Raw genomic sequence first — 23,488 nt, forward strand, 5'->3', positions numbered from 1 at the left:
GTTATTAAATACAGGCAAATTAATATGTTACATATACAACTGATTTTACATTTCACAAAACTTACATTATTGACAAAATTAAATTCGTCTAGTTGTTGAGCACATATAAACATATATACACATAACATTAACAAACAGATACATTTTCTAAAAAGTCAAACCGCACAGCACGTCTTTATTCGTCAATCTTTTGCACTGACCGTGATCGTTGTAGCATAAGCTCAGTTTATGTTGTCGACGTCTTCTTTGAAGTTCATCGCTGTATGTATTTGTTGCTGTATGCGCAACCCTTCTAATGTCATCCTTCTTCTGGTTCTGTTCTCCACGTCTAATACTTTTGTTTCATCAAAATTGGCTGTGTGTTTACTTTCCGTCAAGTGTTGTGATAGTGCCGTGGAGCTTTTGTTGTTTTTAGCATCTTGCTTATGCTCGTATATTCTCGTTCCTAACGATCTTTTCGTTGTTCCAATGTACACTTTATTGCATTTTTCTCCCTCTTTTCCATTGCACTTTATTTCATATACTACATTATGTAGTTGTTCCTTATGAATTTTGCCTTTTGTTCTAAAAATAATGTTTTGTATAAATGTATTGTGTGATGTGGTTTGCATGCATATCCAATATTGGTATTTTTTATTATCTTCCTCAAAGTGTTGTTGTCCATTAGCTTTGGTATATGTATATGTAAGTCCGATGTATATTTTCTTATTGTTTTCGTTTACTTGAGCATTATCATTAGTATGTTTTTTATTTTCACCTCGTTGTCTTTCATGAACTCCTGATCACTCAGGGAGTAAACTTTATTTAAAAAGTTAATAGCCGTGTTCCTTTTTTGAGTCCATGGGTGATTTGATTGAAAATGTATCATTCTTGATGATGCTACGGCTTTTTTGTACCAGTTGGTTTTTATATTGTTATCTGGGGAATTGTGACTCTCCATATCTAAAAAGCTAATTTCCTGGACTTTTCTGTTTCGAGGGTGAATTGAATTTTCGTATGTTGTCCATGGAATGTATTTAGAATTTCTTCCACGTCTTTAATCTTAACTATAGCGAACCTATCATCTGCATATTTGGTTATGTATTTGATATGTACGTCTTTGGATCTCAGTTCCGTGAGGCTGTCGTCTATAATTGTATCTAAAACTATGTCAGCTATAGTCGGTGACAAGGGATTGCCCATCGGCATGCCATAAATTTGTTTCATCGTATAAAAAGTAATTATTTTCTCTCAAACAGAACTCTAAAATTTTAAGAAACTGGGTTTTGGGTATTTTGGTTTGTGTTTGGAGAATTGGCCACTTCTTCATTATTGTGATATTTGCCAGGTGTATCGGTAGGTTGGTAAAAAGAGATACAACGTCTAGGGATATAAGGATTTCATCGTCATCAATGACTGTATTCCTTAGGTGTTCTTTTAGTTGCAGAGAATTGTTTATGTTGTATTCTTCGGATATAATAAAATTGTGCATTTTGATAACTTCGAGCAGGGTACATTTAACGACGAGGATATCGGTCGAAGTGGAGTGTGCTCTTTATGCACTTTTGGTAACCCGTATAGGACATGTCAAATATTGCTTTTCCTTCTGATTTATGTTTTGAGCTTGGTAGAGGCCATTCACAATTTTGTTGTTCTTTCTTAATAGGGTTTGTGTGGGATCAGTTTTAATAGTTTTGTATGTGGTTTTGTCGCTCATTAGGTCTTTCATTTTTCCCCTATAGTCAGATCTGTAAATCATGACTGTCTTTTGTCTGCATTTGTAATTATGATAGATTCTTGGTGCCGCTTTATGAATTGCTTGGTTTTTTTGTATATTTTAAGTATGAATTTTTCTTTGGGGCTCAGCTGAGCAGAGCTCACAGGGTATATTAACTTTGTTCGCATAACGGTAATCCGTAACGGCATAAACTAATCGAGATAGATATAGACTTCTATATACCAAAATGATCTGAGTGAAAAAAGAAATTCATTTAGCCATGTCCGTCCGTACGTCCGTCCGTCTGTAAACACGATAACTTGAGTAAATTTTGAGATATCTTGATAAAATTTGGTATGTAGGTTCCTGGGCGCTCATCTCAGATAGCTATTTAAAATTAACGAAATCGGACTACAACCAAGACCACTTTTTCGATATCGAAAATTTCGAAAAACCGAAAAAGTGCGATAATTCATTAACAAAGACGGATAAGGCGATGAAACTTGGTAAGTGCGTTGACCTTTTGACGCAAAATAGAAAATTAGAAAAATTTTGGACAATGGGCGTGGCACCGCCCACTTTTAAAAGAAGGTAATTTAAAAGTTTTGCAAGCTGTAATTTGGCAGTCGTTGAAGATATCATGATGAAATTTGGTAGGCACGTTACTCCTATTTCTATATGTGTGCTAAATAAAAATCGGATGACGAACACGCCCACTTTAAACAAAAAAAATTTTTTTTAAAGTCAAATTTTAACAAAAACTTTAATATCTTCACAGTATAAAAGTAAATTATGTCAACATTCGACTCCAGTAATGATATGGTGCAACGGAATACAAATATAAAAGAAAATTTCAAAATGGGCGTAACTCCGCCCTTTTTCATTTAATTCGTCTAGAATACTTTTAATGCCATAAGTCGAACAAAAATTTACCAATCCTTGTGAAATTTGGTAGGGACATAGATCCTATGACGATAACTGTTTTCTGTGAAAATGGGCGAAATCGGTTGAAGCCACGCCCAGTTTTTATACACAGTCGACCTTCTGTCCTTCCGCTCGGCCGTTAACACGATAACTTGCGCAAAAAACCATATATATCTTAACTAAACTTAGTTCACGTACTTATCTGAAGTCACTTTATCTTGTTATAAAATATGGCCGAAATCCGCCTATGACCACGCCCACTTTTCCGATATCGAAAATTACGAAAAATGAAAAAAATGCCATAATTTTGTATTGGTTTATTGACGCAAAATATAACTTTAGAAAAAACTTTGTAAAATGGGTGTGACACCTACCATATTAAGTAGAAGAAAATGAAAAAGTTCTGCAGGGCGAAATCAAAAGCCCTTGGAATCTTGGCAGGAATACTGTTCGTGGTATGACATATATAAATAACTTAGCGGTACCCGACAGAAGATGTTATGGGTCACCCTGGTCCACATTTTGGTCGATATCTCGAAAACGCCTTCACATATACAACTAAGGGCTACTCCCTTTTAAAACCCTCATTAATACTTTTAATTTGATACCCATATCGTACAAACACATTCTAGAGTCACCCCTGGTCCACCCTTATTGCGATATCTCGAAAAGGCGTCCACCTATAGAACTAAGGCCCACTACGTTTTAAATAATCATTAACACCTTTCGTTTGATACACATGTCATACAAACACATTCCAGGGTTACCCTAAGTTCATTTTGCTAAATGGTGATTTTCCCTTATTTTGTCTCCAAAGCTCTCAGCTGAGTATGTAATGTTCGGTTACACCCGAACTTAGCCTTCCTTACTTGTCTATGTTGTATTCTTCGGATATAATATTTTTTAGGATCTTTCCTGAAATAAATTCGCTCTCCCAATTTCTGGAAAAAGTTTTTCCCCCATACTCCTCATAGCAGACATCGAACAAGGTATACAAACAATAGAAAATGACAAAGAAAAAGACATGGTCAGATGCAAATTCGCAACGAGGGTAAATACGTATTAAGAAAGAACAACAAAATTGTTAATTGTAAATTCACTCTCCCAATTTCTGGAAAAAGTTTTTCCCCCATACACCTCATAGCAGACATCGAACAAGGTATACAAACAACAGAAAATGACAAAGCAAAAGACATGGTCAGATGCAAATTCGCAACGAGGGTAAATACGTATAAAAACAAACCAAAAAACAGCCCCAAAGAAAAATTCATACTTAAAATACACGAAAAAACCAAGCAATTCATAAAGCGGCACCAAGAATCTATCATAATTACAAATGCAGACAAAGGTAATAGGACAGTCATGATGTACAGATCTGACTACCAGGGAAAAATGAAAGACTTACTGAGCGACAAAACCACATACAAAACTATTAAGACTGATCCCACACAAACCCTATTAAGAAAGAACAACAAAATTGTGAATGGCATCTACCAAGCTCAAAACATAAATCAGAAGGAAAAGCAATATTTGACATGTCCAGCCGGTAGAGCACCAAGACTATACGGGTTACCAAAAGTGCATAAAGAGCACACTCCACTTCGACCGATATCCTCGTCGTTAAATGTACCCTGCTCGAAGTTATCAAAATGCATAGGAAAGATCCTAAAAAATATTATATCCGAAGAATACAACATAAACAATTCTCTGCAACTAAAAGACCACCTAAGGAATACAGTCATTGATGACGATGAAATCCTTATATCCCTAGACGTTGTATCTCTTTTTACCAACCTACCGATACACCTGCCAATTATCACAATAATGAAGAAGTGGCCACAGACCAAAATACCCAAAACCCAGTTTCTTAAAATTTTAGCGATCTGTTTGAGAGAAAATAATTACTTTTTATACGATGAAACGTACTACCAACAAATTTATGGCATGCCGATGGGCAATCGTTTGTCACCGACTATAGCTGACATAGTTTTAAATAAAATTATAGACAACAGCCTCACGGAACTGAGATTCAAAGACGTACATATCAAATACATAACCAAATATGTAGATGATAGGTTCGCTATAGTTAAGATTAAAGACGTGGAAGAAATTCTAAATACATTCAATGGACAACATACGAAAATTCAATTCACCCTCGTAACAGAAAAGTCCAGGAAATTAGCTTTTTTAAATATGGAGACTCACAATTCCCCAGATAACAATATAAAAACCAACTGGTACAAAAAAGCCGTAGCATCATCAAGAATGATACATTTTCAATCAAATCACCCATGGACTCAAAAAAGGAACACGGCTATTAACTTTTTAAATAAAGTTTACTCCCTGAGTGATCAGGAGTTCATGAAAGACAACGAGGTGAAAATAAAAAACATACTAAGAAAAAATAGGTACCCTAATAATGTAATTGACGCACTAACAACAACAGCAAGAAACAAAACTAAACTTAAAATTGATCATGGTCAAGTAAACGAAAACAATAAGAAAATATACATCGGACTTACATATATACCAAAGCTAACGGACAACAACACTTTGAGGAAGATAATAAAAAATACCAATATTGGATATGCACACAAACCACATCACACAATCCAAAACATTTATACAAGAAAAAAGGCAAAATTCATAAGGAACAACTACATAATGTAGTATATGAAATAAAGTGCAATGGAAAAGTGGGAGACAAAATCCAATAAAGTGAACATTAGAACAACGAAAAGATCGTTAGGAACGAGAATATACGAGCATAAGCAAGATGCTAAAAACAACAAAAGCTCCACGGCACTATCACAACAGCTGACGGAAAGTAAACACACAGTCAATTTTGATTTAACAAAAGTATTAGACGTGGAGAACAGATCCAGAAGAAGGATGACATTAGAAGTGTTGCTCATACAGCAACAAATACATACAGCGATGAACTTCAAATAAGACGTCGACAACTTAAACTGCGCTTATGCTACAACGATCACGGTCAATGCAAAAGATTGACGAATAAAGACGTGCTGTGCGGTTTGACTTTTTAGAAAATGTATCTGTTTGTTAATGTTATGTGTATATATGTTTATATGTGCTCAACAACTAGACGAATTTAATTTTGTCAATAATGTAAGTTTAGTGAAATGTAAAATAAGTTTTATATGATATTAATTTGCCTTTATTTAATAACTTTGTTTTTCGTATTTTCTAAAAAATAAATCAGAATCCTGATGAAGACGCGAATATGCGTCGAAACGCGTTGATTGAAATAAAAAAGTAGATTTTATTGAGATAAACCGGCCGAAAAGCCCCAAATAAAACAGCAATAAGAAAACTGTTATATTTTAACAATTATTGACAGATTTTCACGTTGGCCTGAAGCTTATCCATTCAACATTTCAACAAATACTATAGTAAAAACTTTTATTCAAAATTATATACCACGATTCGGTATACCTTTGAATATTATAGTAAATCAAGGTTCACAATTCACTTGAACATTTTTTACGGAATTAACTAAACTATTAGGTTCTCATAAAATTCATACATCTCCTTACCATCCGCAAGCAAATGGCATGATAGAGAGATTCACATAGACTGAATGTGTCCATAGTGTTACAAGAATTAGTTTGAAGACCAAACGGAAGAACCCCCATCAGGTGTCAGGACTTACATACGTTATAGAATAACTACGTCCTCTTGACAAATACTACAAGTTTTCTAGGACCTAGCCTATTTGATCGAGATCTGGCAACTCTGCCACCCCTAATAGCTGGGGCCTTGACCTGGCGAGCGCAGGACACGAACACAGAACGTGGTAGGCTTTGCATATGATCTTAGCAATTTTGCAGCTCCGCGCTTCTGTCCACGCCTTTTCTGATTGGTGGATCATATGTCCCCTGTCTCCTTTTGATTCCTCCAAAACAGAATTGGATGTCTATCGTCGATTCAGCGAGTGTTTCAACCTCCTTTGCCATCTCATAGGCCTTTTCGTTACCTTTTATCCCTTTATTACCGGGAACCTAGTACAGATGGATAGTCCGGACTGAGCAAAGTTTTTGCAATGCTTTGCATTCCAGAACAGTTTCTAATGAAATACTGTGTGAAATTATTGCCTTAATCGCCGCCCGGCTATAAATGTATATATTGACGCCACTGCAGCTAAAGCACGCTTCCTCCAAAATTTCTCCTGCTTTCTTCACGGCTGTAATTTTCACCTGAAAGACGCTGCAGTAATCTGTCAGCCTGTAGGATTTACTTAGATCTCTTTACCCGTTTGTACGATATTAGATGACGCTATACTGCTATTGCTATAAGGCCTGCACTCAGTGTTCCCCGAAGGTTTAAGCATTGTTGCATACAAATACTACCCACGCCCCAGGACATTTTCCCAAGCTGTGAGTGCAGCAGATCCTCCCATTCCACGGGTCGGGATACATGAAGTGTCTTCCAATCCCGTGTTGGTATATTCGAGTTCTGCCGCTGCAGCATGATAAACGTGTCCTTCGCCGGTACCCAAACCTTAGCCTTCGTGAGGATCAGTGCTCTATCCACCACCTTCAACCTTGCGTCTTCTTGTTTTTGATGGTCTGGAACAACTCTCTGCAGCCATTCTAAAGTCGTGTTATTGGTGCAGTTTATCAGTTTAACTGCATTGTGCCATCCTGCTGTTTGGAAGGCTGGTAACGGTTAGTTGGATCATCATGCACCATTTTGATCATGATACTTATCAACTCCCCTTCTACGGATTTCCACCTTTCGATTGACCTGTAATAAAGGAGCGTAGGTATTGGTACGCTTTCCCTAGAAGTAGTCTTATATGTAGAGTGTAAGGTCTAGTAATTTCGTGAACTTCATGCTTGGTTACCAACCATATACATGTATATTTGTAGTCTGTAGCTATATGCGTGTGTATATGTGAGTACTACGTCGCTGATGATGACATGCGTTTGTGAGTATCTCTCCGCTGCCTTGTATCCATGTGTGTTAATGATGATTGATTTGTTTACGTACATACGAGTGGCTGCTTAGTATCGGCTTAGTGATGATAGTATCGCTTAGTGATGATAATATTCGTCACAGTATGTATACAATTGCACATCATCAGCATAAATATGGACATTACAAAACTTAAGAATATTTGGCAAGTCACAGAACAAATAAAAGAGGGCTCAAAACAAAGCTTTGTGGGATGCTTCTTAAAACGTGTAGCAAGTTAGACTTTTTAAACTTACCGCCTGAGTCCTGTAGCTAAGATACGATTTAATAAGTAAAGTTGCATGACTCGAAAGTTAAAAAAAGGTCAGCTTTTTACAGAGTAAAGTGCGGTCGTCAGAGTCAAAGGCTTTAGAAGGGTTAGAAGAGATATATATTTATCATCAACTCGCTCTCGAATGTCTTCTATCACAGCTGTCGTTGTACAGCGTCTCTTTGACCTGAAGCCGGACTGACTGTCAGTAATGAGCTTATTTTCGCGAAACATGCCTCATAATCTGTCCATGCAAAAAACGTTCAACAACCTTTGAAAGAAAAGGTAGTATGGCTATATGCCGATACTCGATATTTTGCTTATTAATAGGGGTAACCTTGGCAGCTTTCCAGCATTTAGTTTTACTGGAACGTGATCAATAAATAGCCTTTTTATGGTGTCTGTCTGTTCGTCAACCGATGTCAAAGTACGAATCGTGTTCGTTTATTCTTCCATATACACCTTTTCCAGTTTAATTTAGAAAACTACAATTCAAGTTCAGAATTTCCAATTTAAATTCAGAAATTTGGCCGGAGCGTCCCCTTGCACTTGTTGGAAATAGTTATCCTCCGTTTGATTTCTTAGCTCGGGATGTACACGCCTTGGAGAAAATTTGGAGTACAGTATATCCAACCTACCATTGCCAACGAAGCATCAACACTTCCGCAAAGAGTATATTACATTACGTAGTATGAATTGGAATTACTTTTGAAAAATAACACCCTACTTATAATTTTCTGAATTTGAATTGTAATTTTCTGAACTTGAAATGCAATTTTCTGAAATGTAACTTTCTGATTGAATTGCAATTTTCTGAACTTGAATTGTAATTTTCTGAATTTAAATTGGAATTTCTGAACTTGAATTGGAAATTCTGCTCAAGAATTGTAATTTTCTGGACTTGAATTGTAATTTTCTGAACATGAATTGGAAATTCTGAACTTGAATTGTAATTTTCTGAACTTGAATTGTTAATTTCTGAACTTAAATTGGAAAAGATGTAGACATAATTTTTTTATGTTTGATTCAGAACATGTTTTTATACTCGGCGTGCTTTGCACACAGAGTATATTAACTTTGATTGGATAACGGTTAGTTGTACAGGTATAAAGGAATCAAGATAGATATAGACTTCCATATATCAAAACATCAGTGTCGAAAAAAAATTTGATTGAGCCATGTCCGTCCGTCCGTCTGTCCGTTAACACGATAACTTGAGTAAATATTGTGATATCTCCAAATTTGGTACACGAGCTTATCTGGACCCAGAATAGATTGGTATTGAAAATGAGCGAAATCGGATGACAACCACGCCCACTTTTTATATATATAACATTTTGGAAAACACAAAAAAACCGATTATTTAGTAAATAATACACCTAGAATGTTGAAATTTGACGTGTGGACTGATATTAAGACTCTTGATAAAAATTGAAAAAAAAATTTTAAAATGGGCCTGGCACCGCCCACTTGTGATAAAATCAATTTTACAAATATTATTAATCATAAATCGAAAATCGTTAAACCTATCGTAACAAAATTCGGCAGAGAGCTTGCCTTTACTATAAGGAATGCATCGAAGAAAAATTAACGAAATCGGTTAAGGACCACGCCCACTTTTATATAAAATATTTTTAAAAGGGTCGTGGACGAATAAAATAAGCTATATCTTTGCAAAAAAGAGCTTTATATCAATGGTATTTCATTTCCCAAGTGGATTTATAACAACAAATAGGAAAAACTTCATTCCCCGGGAGAAAAGGCTTTAAATCCCATCCCCGGGAGAAAAGGCTTTAAAGATATTTACAAGGTATAATTGTCTTTGTTGTTGTTATAACGATAAAGACATTCCCCGAGGTTTTTGGGGAGTGCTATCGATGTTGATGGTCCTTTGCCGGGCACAGATCCGGTACGTGAAGGTACAAGCCCGGTCATCTCGGAAGTGATGTAATAGGACTACATTTAACCTTCTAGGCCATCCGCTCTATCCCCTAGTTATATGAGAAGCTTGGGGTCGGCAGAGCCTCGCTTGCTGAAGAAACATGATTCGCCACAGGTATGTGAGCATGCTATGAATGTGCTACACAAGTCTTTAAATCATTTGGGTGTTTTAGTAGCCTCTTACAACAGGCATACCTGTCGCGGGTATACTCTAATCTCCCTAACCATACAAGGTAAAATCGAAACAGCTGTTACCTTGTCTGTCCTGATGTCACGTTGTTTCAAAATTTTCCCAAACATTTAATATAGTTCCTATACAACTTAAATAGAATTATCAGTTAACTACTAACTTATTGTTGTGCAAGGCAATTTTTTGTTTCAGCCCCTCATGCCAGGTTAAGTCCTACTTAAAAAGATTGTGGGTCTTCAAGTAGGCCTTTTTAAGGTATCAAAATGAAGGAAATATTAGAGTACGCGATATTTTCCTTAGATTTAGAGCAAATCTACGAAAAGTTACATATAGATGGCGCTGTATACCAATCAGGTTTTCATCTTATAATTAAGAAAGAATGCAAAAATTAGTGAAATCGCACTTTCTAAATGATTTAAGAGGTTTCACTTAAAGCTGCTGTTGTTGTATTCACGATGTAGGCACTCTCGAAGATTTAATGTACTTGCCCGACATATACATTAGACTGGTTCGATTTATTAACCGATATCGCGCCATCGATTTTTCGATAGGATTTGGGCTCAGGAAAAAAAGTTCCACTACGCATACCCAAAAAAACAATTTTCGAGCCTGCGAAATTTCATTTTTTTTTTACTTTTTTCGACGCTGATTTTTAACGTTTTTTTCATGACCTACTAAAAAAATTTTCATTTGATTGTAAAATTTTTTTAGTAGGTCATGAAAAAACCTTAAAAATCAAAGTTGAAAAAAAGTCAAAAAAATTAAATTTCGCAGGCTCGAAAATTATTTTTTTGGGTATGCGTAGTAGAAATTTTTTTCCTGAGCCCAAATCCTACCGAAAAATCGATGGCGCGATATCGGTTAACTTTCGTTCATACAAATCGACCCACCCTAATATACATACCCTTATTTTCAACAACGTGGGAAAGGTGTATCGAATATTCCGTTGTTGTTGTTTTTGTTGCTGTTGTTGTATTAACGATATACACACTCCCCGGATACAAATCGGGTACGTTCCGGTAACAAGCACCTTGAAGATACTACCCCACCATCGCGGGAACGACTAATATAACCATATTAAACCTTCGTGGCCATCGCGCACCCTCAACCCCTAGTTCCATGAGGAACTTGGGGTCGCCAGAGCCTCGCCTGCTAAATATTTGTATGATAGATTAATGTATGCAACAGTATTCCCATCACGTAGATGAGGTTGACAATTGGGTTGCGATAGCTCTGAAGCTATAAAGCTTTGTATTGCGCTTATCAACCATCGAATGCTCCGTAAAGCGTTGAGCGTATCCAATACCCACGTCTCTCTTCAAAAAAACTTAATTCGTTCCCAAGTTATTTGAGTTCAAGACAAATTTATCTGAAATCCCGTGGCTTTGAACACAACTTAAATTTAATTTTACTAACGAGTTCATTTTTAAATTATAGGCTATTTTCGAAAGACAATCGGCTATGCATCGCAAAAGGGAAGAGCAAGCATCAGTGGTGGAAGCAACGGTACGTGAAGCTGAAGAGAAAGTACGTGAAGCAACCGAAGCACTTCGCAAAGCCAAAGAGAAATGTCAATTAACACCACTCGTACCAAAAAGTTATTTAATGCCACCATCACGTCGTAGGTTTTCTGTGTTTTAGCCTGGTTTTTCAGTGCAAGTTCAACTCAGTTTGTCAGTTAAAATACGCTTAAACTTATTCTGCAGTTTTTCAGTATAATTTAACTGAAGTTTAAGCTAAGCTTAAGCGGCCGATCTGCTAGGGTTAAACTTTAGTTAACATATCAGTTATTTGCGTTCGTACGAAATGGCGTCGAATATACCCAATACGCGTTTGGGCTTGCGTACCATTAGACCTCATGTTGATATTTAGGCATACTTCATAAATCTCAAGAGTAGTTTCAAAACAGTAGCTCAACTCGAGAATCATAGCGTACTCAGCAAAAGAGGGAACTTTTTATAAAGCAAAAAATGCTATTACTTAAGTTGAAAAAATGTAATTAACAACTTGGGGTTCTCTAACTGGACTCAAATGTAAAATTCCATACTACAGTATTTTCACGAAAATAAAATAAAATATATGTGACCCGGTCTATGAAACGTGGCTTATGACTCAAAAAAGAAATTACGAGAAACAGCTGTTAACAGCTGTTTCTTTTAGTCATAAGCCACCTCTTCATAGACCGGGTCACATATATAATTTATTATACTCAGTTGAGCAGAGCTCACAGAGTATATTAAGTTTGATTGGATAACGGTTGGTTGTACATATATAAAGGAATCGAGATAGATATAGACTTCCATATATCAAAATAATCAGGATCGAAAAAAAATTTGATTGAGCCATGTCCGTCCGTCCGTCCGTTAACACGATAACTTGAGTAAATTTTGAGGTATCTTGATGAAATTTGGTATGTAGGTTCCTGAGCACTCATCTCAGATCGCTATTTAAAATGAACGATATCGGACTATAACCACGCGCACTTTTTCGATATCGAAAATTTCGAAAAACAGAAAAAGTGCGATAATTCATTACAAAAGACAGATAAAGCGACGAAACTTGGTAGTTGAGTTGAACTTATGACGCAGAATAGAAAATTAGTAAAATTTTGGACAACGGGCGTGGCACCGCCCACTTTTAAAAGTAGGTAATTTAAAAGTTTTTCAAGCTGTAATTTCGCAGTCGTTGAAGATATCATGATGAAATTTGGCAGGAACGTTACTCCTATTACTATATGTACGCAGAAATCGGAGAAGGACCACGCCCACTTTAAAAAAAAAAAAAATTTTAACAAAAAATTTAATATCTTTACAGTATATAAGTAAATTATGTCAACATTCAACTCCAGTAATGATGTGGTGCAATAAAATACAAAAATAAAAGAAAATTTCAAAATGGGCGTGGCTCCGCCCTTTGTCATTTAATTTGTCTAGGATACTTTTAACGCCATAAGTCGAACAAAAATTAACCAATCCTGTTGAAATTTGGCAGGGGCATAGATTTTATGACGTTAACTGTTTTCTGTGAAAATGGGCGGAATCGGTTGATGCCACGCCCAGTTTTTATACACAGTCGTCCGTCTGTCCTTCCGCATGGCCGTTAACACGATAACTTGAGCAAAAATCGACATAGCTTTAATGAACTTAGTTCACGTGCTTACTTGAACTCACTTTATCTTGGTATGAAAAATGAACGAAATCCGACTATGACCACGCCCACTTTTTCGATATCGAAAATTACGAAAAATGAAAAAAATGCCATAATTCTATACCAAATACGAAAAAAGGGATGAAACATGGTAAGGTAATTGGATTGTTTTATTGACGCGAAATATAACTTTAGAAAAAACTTTATAAAATGGTTGTGACACGTACCATATTAAGTAGAAGAAAATGAAAAAGTTCTGCAGGGCGAAATAAAAAACCCTTAAAATCTTGGCAGGTATTACATATATAAATAAATTAGCAGTATCCAACAGATAATGTTCTGGGTCACCCTGGTCCACATTTTGGTCGATATCTGGAAAACGCCTACACATATACAACTACCACCACTCCCTTTTAAAACTCTCATTAATACCTTTAATTTGATACCCATATCGTACAAACTCATTCTAGAGTCACCCCTGGTCCACCTTTATGGCGATATCTCGAAAAGGCGTCCACCTGTAGAACTAAGCCCCACGCCCTTTTAAAATACTCATTAACACCTTTCATTTGATACCCATATCGTACAAACATATTCTAAAGTCACACTTGGTCCACCTTTATGGCGATATCTCGAAAAGACGAACACCTATAGAACGAAGGCCCACTCCCTTTTAAAAATACTCATTAACACCTTTCATTTGATACCCATATCGCACAAACCCCTGGTCACCCCTGGTCCACCCTTATTGCGATACCTCGAAAAGGCGTCCACCTATAGAACGAAGGCCCACTCCCTTTTAAAATACTCATTAACTCCTGTCGTTTGATACCCATATTGCACAAACGAATTCTAGAGTCACCCCTGGCCCACCTTTATGGCGATATTTCGAAACGGCGTCCACCTATGGAACTAAGGATTACTCCCTTTTAAAAAACTCATTAACACCTTTCTTTTGATACCCATATTGTACAAACAAATTCTAGGGTCACCCCTGCTCCACCTTTATGGCGATATCTCGAAACGGCGTCCACCTATGGAACTAAGGATTACTCCCTTTTAAAATACTCATTAACACCTTTCTTTTGATACCCATATTGTACAAACAAATTCTAGTGTCACCCCTGGTCCACCTTTATGGCGATATCTCGAAAATGCGACCACCTATACAACAACCACCACTCCCTTTTAAAACCCTCATTAATACCTTTAATTTGGTACCCATATCGTACAAACACATTCTTTAGTCACCCCTGGTCCACCTTTGAGGAGATATTTCGAAACGGCGTCCACCTATAGAACTAAGGCCCACTCCCTTTTAAAATACTCATTAACACCTTTCGTTTGATGGCCATATTGTACAAACAAATTCTAGGGTCACTCCTGGTCCACCTTTATGGCGATATCTCAAAACGGCGTCCACCTATGGAACTAAGGATTACTCCCTTTTAAAATACTCATTAACACCTTTCTTTTGATACCCATATTGTACAAACAAATTCTAGGGTCACCCCTGGTCCACCTTTATGGCGATATCTCGAAACGGCGTCCACCTATGGAACTAAGGATTACTCCCTTTTAAAATACTCATTAACACCTTTTATTTGATACCCATATCGTACAAACGCATTCTAGAGTCACCCCTGGTCCACCTTTATGGCGATATCTCGAAAAGGCGACCACCTATACAACAACCACCACTCCCTTTTAAAACCCTCATTTATACCTTTAATTTGATACCCATATCGTACAAACACATTCTAGAGTCACCCCTCGTCCACTTTTATGGCGATATTTCGAAACGGCATCCACCTATAGAACTAAGGCCCACTCCCTTTTAAAATACTCATTAACACCATTCGTTTGATACCCATATTGTACAAACAAATTCTAGGGTCACCCCTGGTCCACCTTTATGGCGATATCTCGAAACGGCCTCCACCTATGGAACTAAGGATTACTCCCTTTTAAAATACTCATTAACGCCTTTCATTTGATACCCATATCGTTCAAACGCATTCTAGAGTCAACCCTGATCCACCTTTATGGCTATATCCCTAAATGGCGTCCACCTATAGAACTATGGCCCACTCCCTCATAAAATACTCTTTAATGCCTTTCATTTGATACGCATGTCATACAAACACATTCCAGGGTTTCCCTCGGTTCATTTTCCTACTTGGTTATTTTCCCTTATGTTGTCACCATAGCTCTCAACTGAGTATGTAATGTTCGGTTACACTCGAACTTAACCTTCCTTACTTGTTTTTGATTATTTACGCTTCATTACTGCTATCAACCAGGTGTTCATTTCTCCAATAAACAGCTGGCGGTTTTGGTGGTACCACCGTGGAGGTTCTTTTTCAACTCCACCTCAACTCCATGTGCAATGTAGGATATCAACTGGAGAAATGTGTTGCATATTCATTTGAGAACTGTACATTTCTCAAAATCTCTCGAGAGTTGGATAATAATTGGAAAATATTAATGACGTTGGAGATCAACTCGAAAACTCTTAATTTTACAAAATTTCTCAAAGGTTGGTAGTGATTCGATAATGAAGTTGGATATCAACTCGAGCACTATCTGGTTTAAAAATAATTAAATAATGATGTTGGATATCACTTCCGGAACTAGATATATATTTCGCCGGAGAATTTTTTTCCATGTTTATTGGCTAAACAAAATCCAGCTGTTGCCGTATCTACAAACTATCTAGATAATAAAAAAAACCAATGTTGCCGCACAAGAAAGCATATCCCAAAGGCGGCCTTAAACTGTGACTGAAAAACTGCTCTCTAGTTTAACTGACTATAGTTTAAACAAACTTAGTTTAAGCTTAGCTTGGCCAACAACTGCTGGAAAATCGGGTCTTATTTGTCAGTGAAAACATTACTTTGCAATTGAAATTTTTTTGTTATAATTTGTAATAGCACGCCCTATTGCCCCTGTTGCCAATATGTTGGCGTTGGAACGTGCAAAGAAAAAAGTGGAAGAGCTTAAAGCTGAAAAACAGCCTGCATTTACACCGGCACAAACAACCAAAAAAGGGGGACGGGTTGCACATATAGTCACCACAGCTTTAGCTGTTAAAGAAACGGTACTTGCATTATTTATTGTTATTAACTTATATTATTACAGTTAGTAAATGTTATAAATATTTGCTTAGGTAACACCTGCAAAACCACCCGTGCTAGAAGCAAACTCATCAAAAATTTCCTTCAACATACGTATGCAGTATTATGAAATGATGGTAAAGCACTGCTTAGCCATATATCCAACCATGGCTGATGCATGGGAACGGGTAAATATATACTAAATATGGATACAAAGTACATAATATTATAGGCTCATTCCATTCCAAGACACCCGGTCCGCGCAGGACATGATTTTTGATTTCGATGAAATTTCAATATGTTGTTCTTTGGTCAAAATAATGAAATGATTTATCGGCAATTGAGATCGATAAAATGCAATTGATATTTTATTCACCTATTTTTTCAACTGTCAATAACTTTGTCAAAAATTTACCGATTATTATGATTTTTTCTTTGAAATGTTCGTTATTACTTTTACTTTTATATAAATTTATAACCAATAGCATATACATAGTTTAAAAACAATTTTTTGTTTAATATTTAGTAAAAATTTATGACTTCAAAAATTAATTTCTCAAAAAAGGTAATTTTTTTTTTGGTTGTTTGTTTTAATGGTGTGTTCAATTTATACTTATTATTAAGAATTCATGAACTTAACACCGGCTTATAATAATTGAATATTCAATTATTATGTTTTTCTAAAAGAAACTGAAAAGAAAGAAAGAAACATTTACTGGCATTTTGCGATAGTACTATTTCGAAAACCGCCACGTCAGGCAATTTCGTAAAGTTATCAAAGGTTTCACCGAGATTCGAACCGCGAATCACACGATGAAACTGCAGCTGCCTTAACCACTAAGCTATCCTGCTTATATTTTTTGTTTACACTTTTTCTATATTGAGTGAACAGTTCATATTTCAACTTGGCCAAATGCCTATTAGCCAAAACTCGTTGTTCTCGAGATATGGATTTTTGAATATTAAAAATTTGTTTCCCCCATTTATTGATGCAATGCATATCAGCATACAAGGCGATCAATGCCAAATGCTTAAAATTAATTAAAATATCACATTTATTATTGAAAACATTCATTTGTTATTATTTTTCAGAATATGGCAAAATATTTCACTAAACCTCCAATACCGTCACAAGAGCCTTTGCCATGTCTTGTTACAAAATCACTGTAATTCTGAAAAACAACAACAAATGAATGTCTTCAATAATAAATGTGATATTTTAATTAATTTTAAGCATTTGGCATTGATCGCCTTGTATGCTGATATGTATTGCATGAATATATGGCGAAAAAAAGTTTAATATTCAAAAATTCATATTTCGAAAATATCGAGCTTTGGCTAATGGATATTTACCCAAGTTGAAATATAAACCGCTCACTCGATGTAGAAAAAGTTTAAACAAAAAACAATAACCGTTATTTGAAGTATTAATTTTTGAAAAAAAAAGTCATAAATTTTTACTAAATACTAAAAAAATAATTTTTTGTAACTATATGCAATTGTTTATAAATGTATATAAAATTAAAAATAATAACGAACATTTCAAACAAAAAAACATCAGAATCGGTCAATTTTTGACAAAGTTATTGACAGTTGAAAAAAATAGGTGAATAAAATATCAATTGCATTTTATTGAATTCAATTGTCGATAAATCCGAACAAAAAAGTTTGAGGCAAAAAGAAAAAACACGTGTTTCATTATTTTGACCAAAGAACAACATATTAAAATTTCATCGAAATCCTGCGCGGACCGGGTGTCTTGAAATGGAATGAGCCTATAGCTATGACAAACGCTGGGAAAACTTAAAAAAAATTGTTTTAAATATTTAGAGAAAATACAGAAACTAGAAACTACAGAATGTTTCTATTAAGAATACTTATTTAAAACTTTTATTTATTCAAATTATAGGCGCAAACGGAAGAGCTCGCAGTATTTAAAAAGTGCAATACGCCAGTAATTTATAAAAGTAGCGCTTTACTTACTATTAATAAACTGCGAAAGGAAGCATTGGGTATGCATTCATTTATATAAACTCAACGTACCATAGTGTCACGTAATATTTTTTGTTAGATTCCGGTAATAAACCAGCACACACAAACAAAATGGTTTCTCATGAAGTTATATTGGCTGGAAAGCTTGCACAAAGCAACACATGGAGTGTTCAAAAGAAAATGTGAGTGTATGTTAAGTAACACGATATATGTATATTTTGACCCTTGTATTTTTAAAGTATTTGTATATATATGCTAAACTAGGATCAGATATAGATTTTTATACTCAGCGTGCTTTGCACACAGAGTATATTAACTTTTATTGGATAACGGTTGGTTGTACAGGTATAAAGGAATCGAGATAGATATAGACTTCCTTATAGCAAAATCATCAGTATCGAAAAACACTTGATTGAGCCATGTCCGTCCGTCCGTCTGTATGTCCGTTAACAAGATAACTTGAGTAAATATTGAGATATCTTCACAAAATTTGGTACATGAGCTTATCTGGACCCAGAATAGATTGGTATTGGAAATAAGCGAAATCGGATGATAACTGCGCCCACTTTTTATATACATATATAACATTTTGGAAAACACAAAAAACCTGATTATTTAGTAAATAATACACATAAAATGTTGAAATTTGACATGTGGGCTCATATAGAGAACCTTGATAAGAATTGTTTAAAATGGGCGTGGCACCCCCAACTTGTCATAAAATCAATTTTACAAATATTATTAATCGTAAATCAAACATTGTTAAATCTATCCTAACAAAATTCGGCAGAGAGGTTGCCTTTACTATAAGGAATGCTTTGAAGAAAAATTAACGAAATTGGTTAAGACCTACGCCCACTTTTATATAAAAGATTTTTAAAAGGGTCGTGGACGAATAAAATAAGTCATAAATTTGCAAAAAAGAGCTTTATATCAATGCTATTTCATTTCCCAAGTGGATTTATAACAATAAATAGGAGAAAATTCAAATTTTGAAAATTGGGCGTGGCACCGCCCCTTTTATGGCTAAGCAATTTTCTATGTTTCGGGAGCCATAGCTCGAAGAAAAATTAACGGATCGTAATAAAATTTGGTACAAAAATGTTCCCTATAGCAGAAAATATTTCTAGTAAAAATCGACGAGGTTAAAGACCACGGCAACTTAGATGTAAAACAATTTTAAAAGGATCGTAGACTAGAATAATCAGGGCTGTCATGGAATCCAATTGTTGTCGGAATCGGATTTAAAAACGACAAAAAAATTACTTTGGTGTCATCAAATCCAATGTTATCGGTTGTAGTTCGAATTGGAATTAGTGTCGGTTTTAGGTGTCACAGAATCCGATAATATCGATTTTGCTATCGGAAACAAACCAATCAGTTAAATGCCGTTGGATTTCATTTTTTCATAGTTGTTTTTCTCTTGCAGTTGAATATTTTCTAAAAATGTAAATAAATAAAAGTTTATTTTATAAAAATAAATTTAAATGAACATATATTTTCATTCATAACAGGGAAAGCATAAAAATTCAATGCAAAATAGTATTTTGATAGAATTTATGGAGAAACATCCAGATATTGCGAAGGGCTTCACGAAGCATCTAAATTGTTGACACCGTGCTTCTACCTACACTCATGCTAGAATCCTTGCCAACTGATCTTTGATAGGATCCTTCAGCTAAAAATCGTAACGTACCTGCTAATTGCAGCATTGACAGATCTTTCGAGCAAGTTAAGCGTCCTTCAATGGTGTCCAATATCATTCGGAAAGCCTCTTTGCTTATGCGATAGTATGCAATTCAACTGCAAATACACTTTAAATACATATTTAGAAACTCACATTAAGAAATATTTCTGGCAACTCAAATGGATTGCTGCGATCCCTCAAAACTTTCCTTTTGACCTTCTCGCAACTTTCTTCTGCCAATAACATAAATGCTACAACTGCTGATGCCATTTTGATGTCAATAAATTTGTTTATTTCTGTATCGATGCACAAAACAATTATTTTACAAAAAATTTTCCAAAAAAATTAATATCAAAATTGCCGGTGCACCGATAACACTGCAAAACAGCTGATTCCAACATCGCTTTTATTTACATTCGAAAAGAGCAAAACCAATACGGTTTTATGACACCAATTTAAATCAATATTGATTTGTAATTCCGACAAAACGCAAAACCGACTTAGATTCCATGACAGCCCTGAATAAGCTATAACTTAGCAAAAAATAGTTTTGAATCAATGATATTTCACTTATCAAGTTTTATTGTAAGAGGAAATGGGGAGACATTTTTTTTAAATGGGCGGTGCCACGTGTTATGAAGAAAAGTAATTTATCTGAAATGAAATGTGCAATTGAATTGAATATAATGTTCGGTTACACCCGAACTCAGACACCTTTACTTGTTTTCTGTTAGATTCGATATTTTGCTATAGACGAAAGCTGAAGCTTAGCCAATAAGGAAATGTCAGTTCGTCCCTCCCACAAATTGTCATCCTCCCAGCAGCTCCTTGCAGCAGGACTGCTCCATATTCTCTTGCTCCGGGAAGGTATCGAATCCAATCCGGGTCCGTCTCCTGACCCCGGTCCTGAAAAATGGTTTTGCTGCATCTGCCGGAAAAGAATCTTTTTAGGACGGTCATACTCTGTTCAGTGTGTCTCGTGTAAGGGATGGTTGCATCGGACAGGTTGTTCTGGGCTTGATCCCAAAACCCGACGTCCACGTAACTTTTATAAATCTTTTGTGGCTCCTTGCTGTTCACGCCCAAGGGCGCCCCGTAGTCTACGTCTAAGCGCCCCCCATTACCTTCCAGCAGCCCCGCTGCTCAGCAAGCCACAACAAGTACCCGCTGCTGCTCGCGCCTTACGGCGCCAACAACTCAAACAGCTGCTACCACTCATAACTACAATCTTCGTAGTAGAGTCGGAAGCAATGCTGAGCAACAGCCCCTGCCCCCGTCTTCTCCCCCCCTGTTGTTGTTGTTGTAGCGATTAGTTACTCCCCGAAGGCTTTGGGGAGTGTTATCGATGTGATGGTCCTTTGTCGGATACAGATCCGATACGCTCCGGTAACACAGCACCATTAAGGTGCTGGCCCGACCATCTCGGGAACGATTTATATGGCCACATTAAACCTTCAGGCCATCCCTCCCTCCCCACCCCCAAGTTCCATGAGGAGCTTGGGGTCGCCAGAGCCTCGTCTGTTAGTGAAACGGGATTCGCCGCTCGAAGGTGAGGTTGACAATTGGGTTGGAGAAGCTATATATTGCGCTACACACCCCCCTCTTTTCCGGCAGCAATCGTGTAGATCAGGGAACCAGACTCTTAGTCCCTACCTCCGTTTGCACCGTTTGCCAGCACAGAATATATATGTTTGCGACATCCGCCCAATGCAGCTCCTGCCTTGGGTGGTGCCACTTTCCTAGATGTTCTGGTCTCCGCGACGGCAACCCCTCGACGGGTTTCATCGCGCCATGTTGCCAGGTTGCAAACCCAAATCATCCGGGTACCCCAATGCTTGCCCAAGGACGCCCAGTCCCAGGGCCACAACAGCAATTGCGTCCTGGCCTTCCTCAACCCAGGCGTAGTCACCCGTCACTTACCCCCAGAGTGGCGACGTCTCCCCTCATGCACTTCAGAATTCTGCAGTTAAACTGTAATGGACTAACTGGGAAGATTACGGAGATAGTCAATTTCATGAAGCGGCACAACATCCGCATTGCTGCGATTCAAGAGACTAAACTCACAGCACGATCTGCATTGCAGACCTGCTCTGGGTATAATGTCCACAGAAAAGATCGCGAGAGCGGAAATGGAGGCGGCCTCGCCACTCTGTGCAATATCACATATTTGATCCTGGCATCGACCGCAGGGACAACGTCTTAGAACGTCAAGGCCTATCTGTCCGGTCAGGCGATGCAAACCTAGAAATCATCAACATCTACATCCCCCCTGCCACCTGTTGCCCCGGTGGATACCGCCCTAATATCAGAGCCTTACTCACTGGAAACAATCGCATTATTTTAGGCGACTTCAATGCCCATCATGATCTATGGCATTCAAATTTGCGGGCGGACAGTAGGGGCGAGATGTTGGCGGATCAAATAGAAGAAACGACGTTCTGCACAATAAACGGAGACGCCCCCACACGTATGGTAGGAAGCTGTCACAGTTCGCCAGATATCTCAATCGTGAGCGCAGAACTCGTAAACTGCGTCAACTGGCAGCCGATGGTATCATTGGCATCCGACCACCTGCCTATACTTGTTTCGCTCGAGCGTACCGCCGACTTCATCGTCACCGAAAAACGCACTTTCATAAACTTTAAAAAAGGAAAGTGGGAAGAATATAAATCCTTTACAGACAACCTCTTTGCTGCCCTCCCTATCCCGACTGATGCCCGCCAAGGGGAGCGTGCCTTCCGCAAGGTCATTGAATCCGCCTCGGCACGTTTCATTCCCGCCGGGAGAATTCCCGAAATCCGGCCCCACTTCCCGGCGGAGGCCGCAAACTTAGCGAGAGAACGTGACCTTATAAGGCAGCTTGATCCAGGCGACCCCCAAATAAGGGATATAAACCAACGCATCAGATTGCTTGTGGATGAACACAAGCGGGCGAAATGGGAGGAGCACCTAAGAGGTTGTAACCTCTCTACCGGTGTGGGTAAACTTTGGTCCACCGTAAAGTCCCTATCGAATCCGACTAAGCACAAAGACAAAGTTTCCATCGCCTTTGGCGACAAAGTGCTGTCGGATGCGAAAAAATGCGCGAGCGCTTTCTGCCGACAATATATAATGCATTCTACGGTCGACAAAGTTAGACGGAGGGCCAACAGACACGCACATAAACACAAATTCAGCGCGTCACCAATCACCATCACCGCTAAAGAGGTTGAGGACGCCATTGGTCGCGCTAAACCATCCAAAGCAGTGGGCCCAGACGGCATAGCCATGCCGATGCTTAAAAGCCTAGGGAAAGAGGGTTTCAAATATTTAGCGCAGGTCTTCAACCTGTCTCTTTCCACCTTTGTCATACCCGAGAAATGGAGAATGGCCAAGGTGGTCCCGCTACTAAAGCCTGGTAGACCAGCTAACATAGGAGAGTCGTATCGTCCGATATCTCTCCTATCGCCAGTAGCAAAGACGCTCGAAGCCATTTTGCTCCCTTATTTCCAAGCAAATTTGCAACTAGCCTCCCATCAGCATGGCTTCAGAAAACTCCATAGCACTA

At 37.4% G+C, this 23,488-nt stretch overlaps 1 protein-coding gene across 1 annotated transcript in view; it reads left to right on the top strand.

The window, feature by feature from the left end:
- The window catches only part of LOC137237569 (RNA exonuclease 1 homolog), a 77,237-nt gene that overhangs the window by 26,884 nt on the left and 26,865 nt on the right, over positions 1 to 23,488 (top strand). The window contains exons 3-7 of the mRNA XM_067761340.1: positions 11,437 to 11,620; positions 16,080 to 16,246; positions 16,316 to 16,450; positions 18,172 to 18,274; positions 18,334 to 18,436. Of these exons, the coding sequence (XP_067617441.1) occupies positions 11,437 to 11,620; positions 16,080 to 16,246; positions 16,316 to 16,450; positions 18,172 to 18,274; positions 18,334 to 18,436 (692 nt within the window). The remainder of the gene's footprint in view (positions 1 to 11,436; positions 11,621 to 16,079; positions 16,247 to 16,315; positions 16,451 to 18,171; positions 18,275 to 18,333; positions 18,437 to 23,488) is intronic.

Source organism: Eurosta solidaginis, chromosome 1 (genome assembly GCF_040869045.1).
Source record: "Eurosta solidaginis isolate ZX-2024a chromosome 1, ASM4086904v1, whole genome shotgun sequence".
Classification (NCBI taxonomy): Eukaryota; Metazoa; Arthropoda; class Insecta; order Diptera; family Tephritidae; genus Eurosta; species Eurosta solidaginis.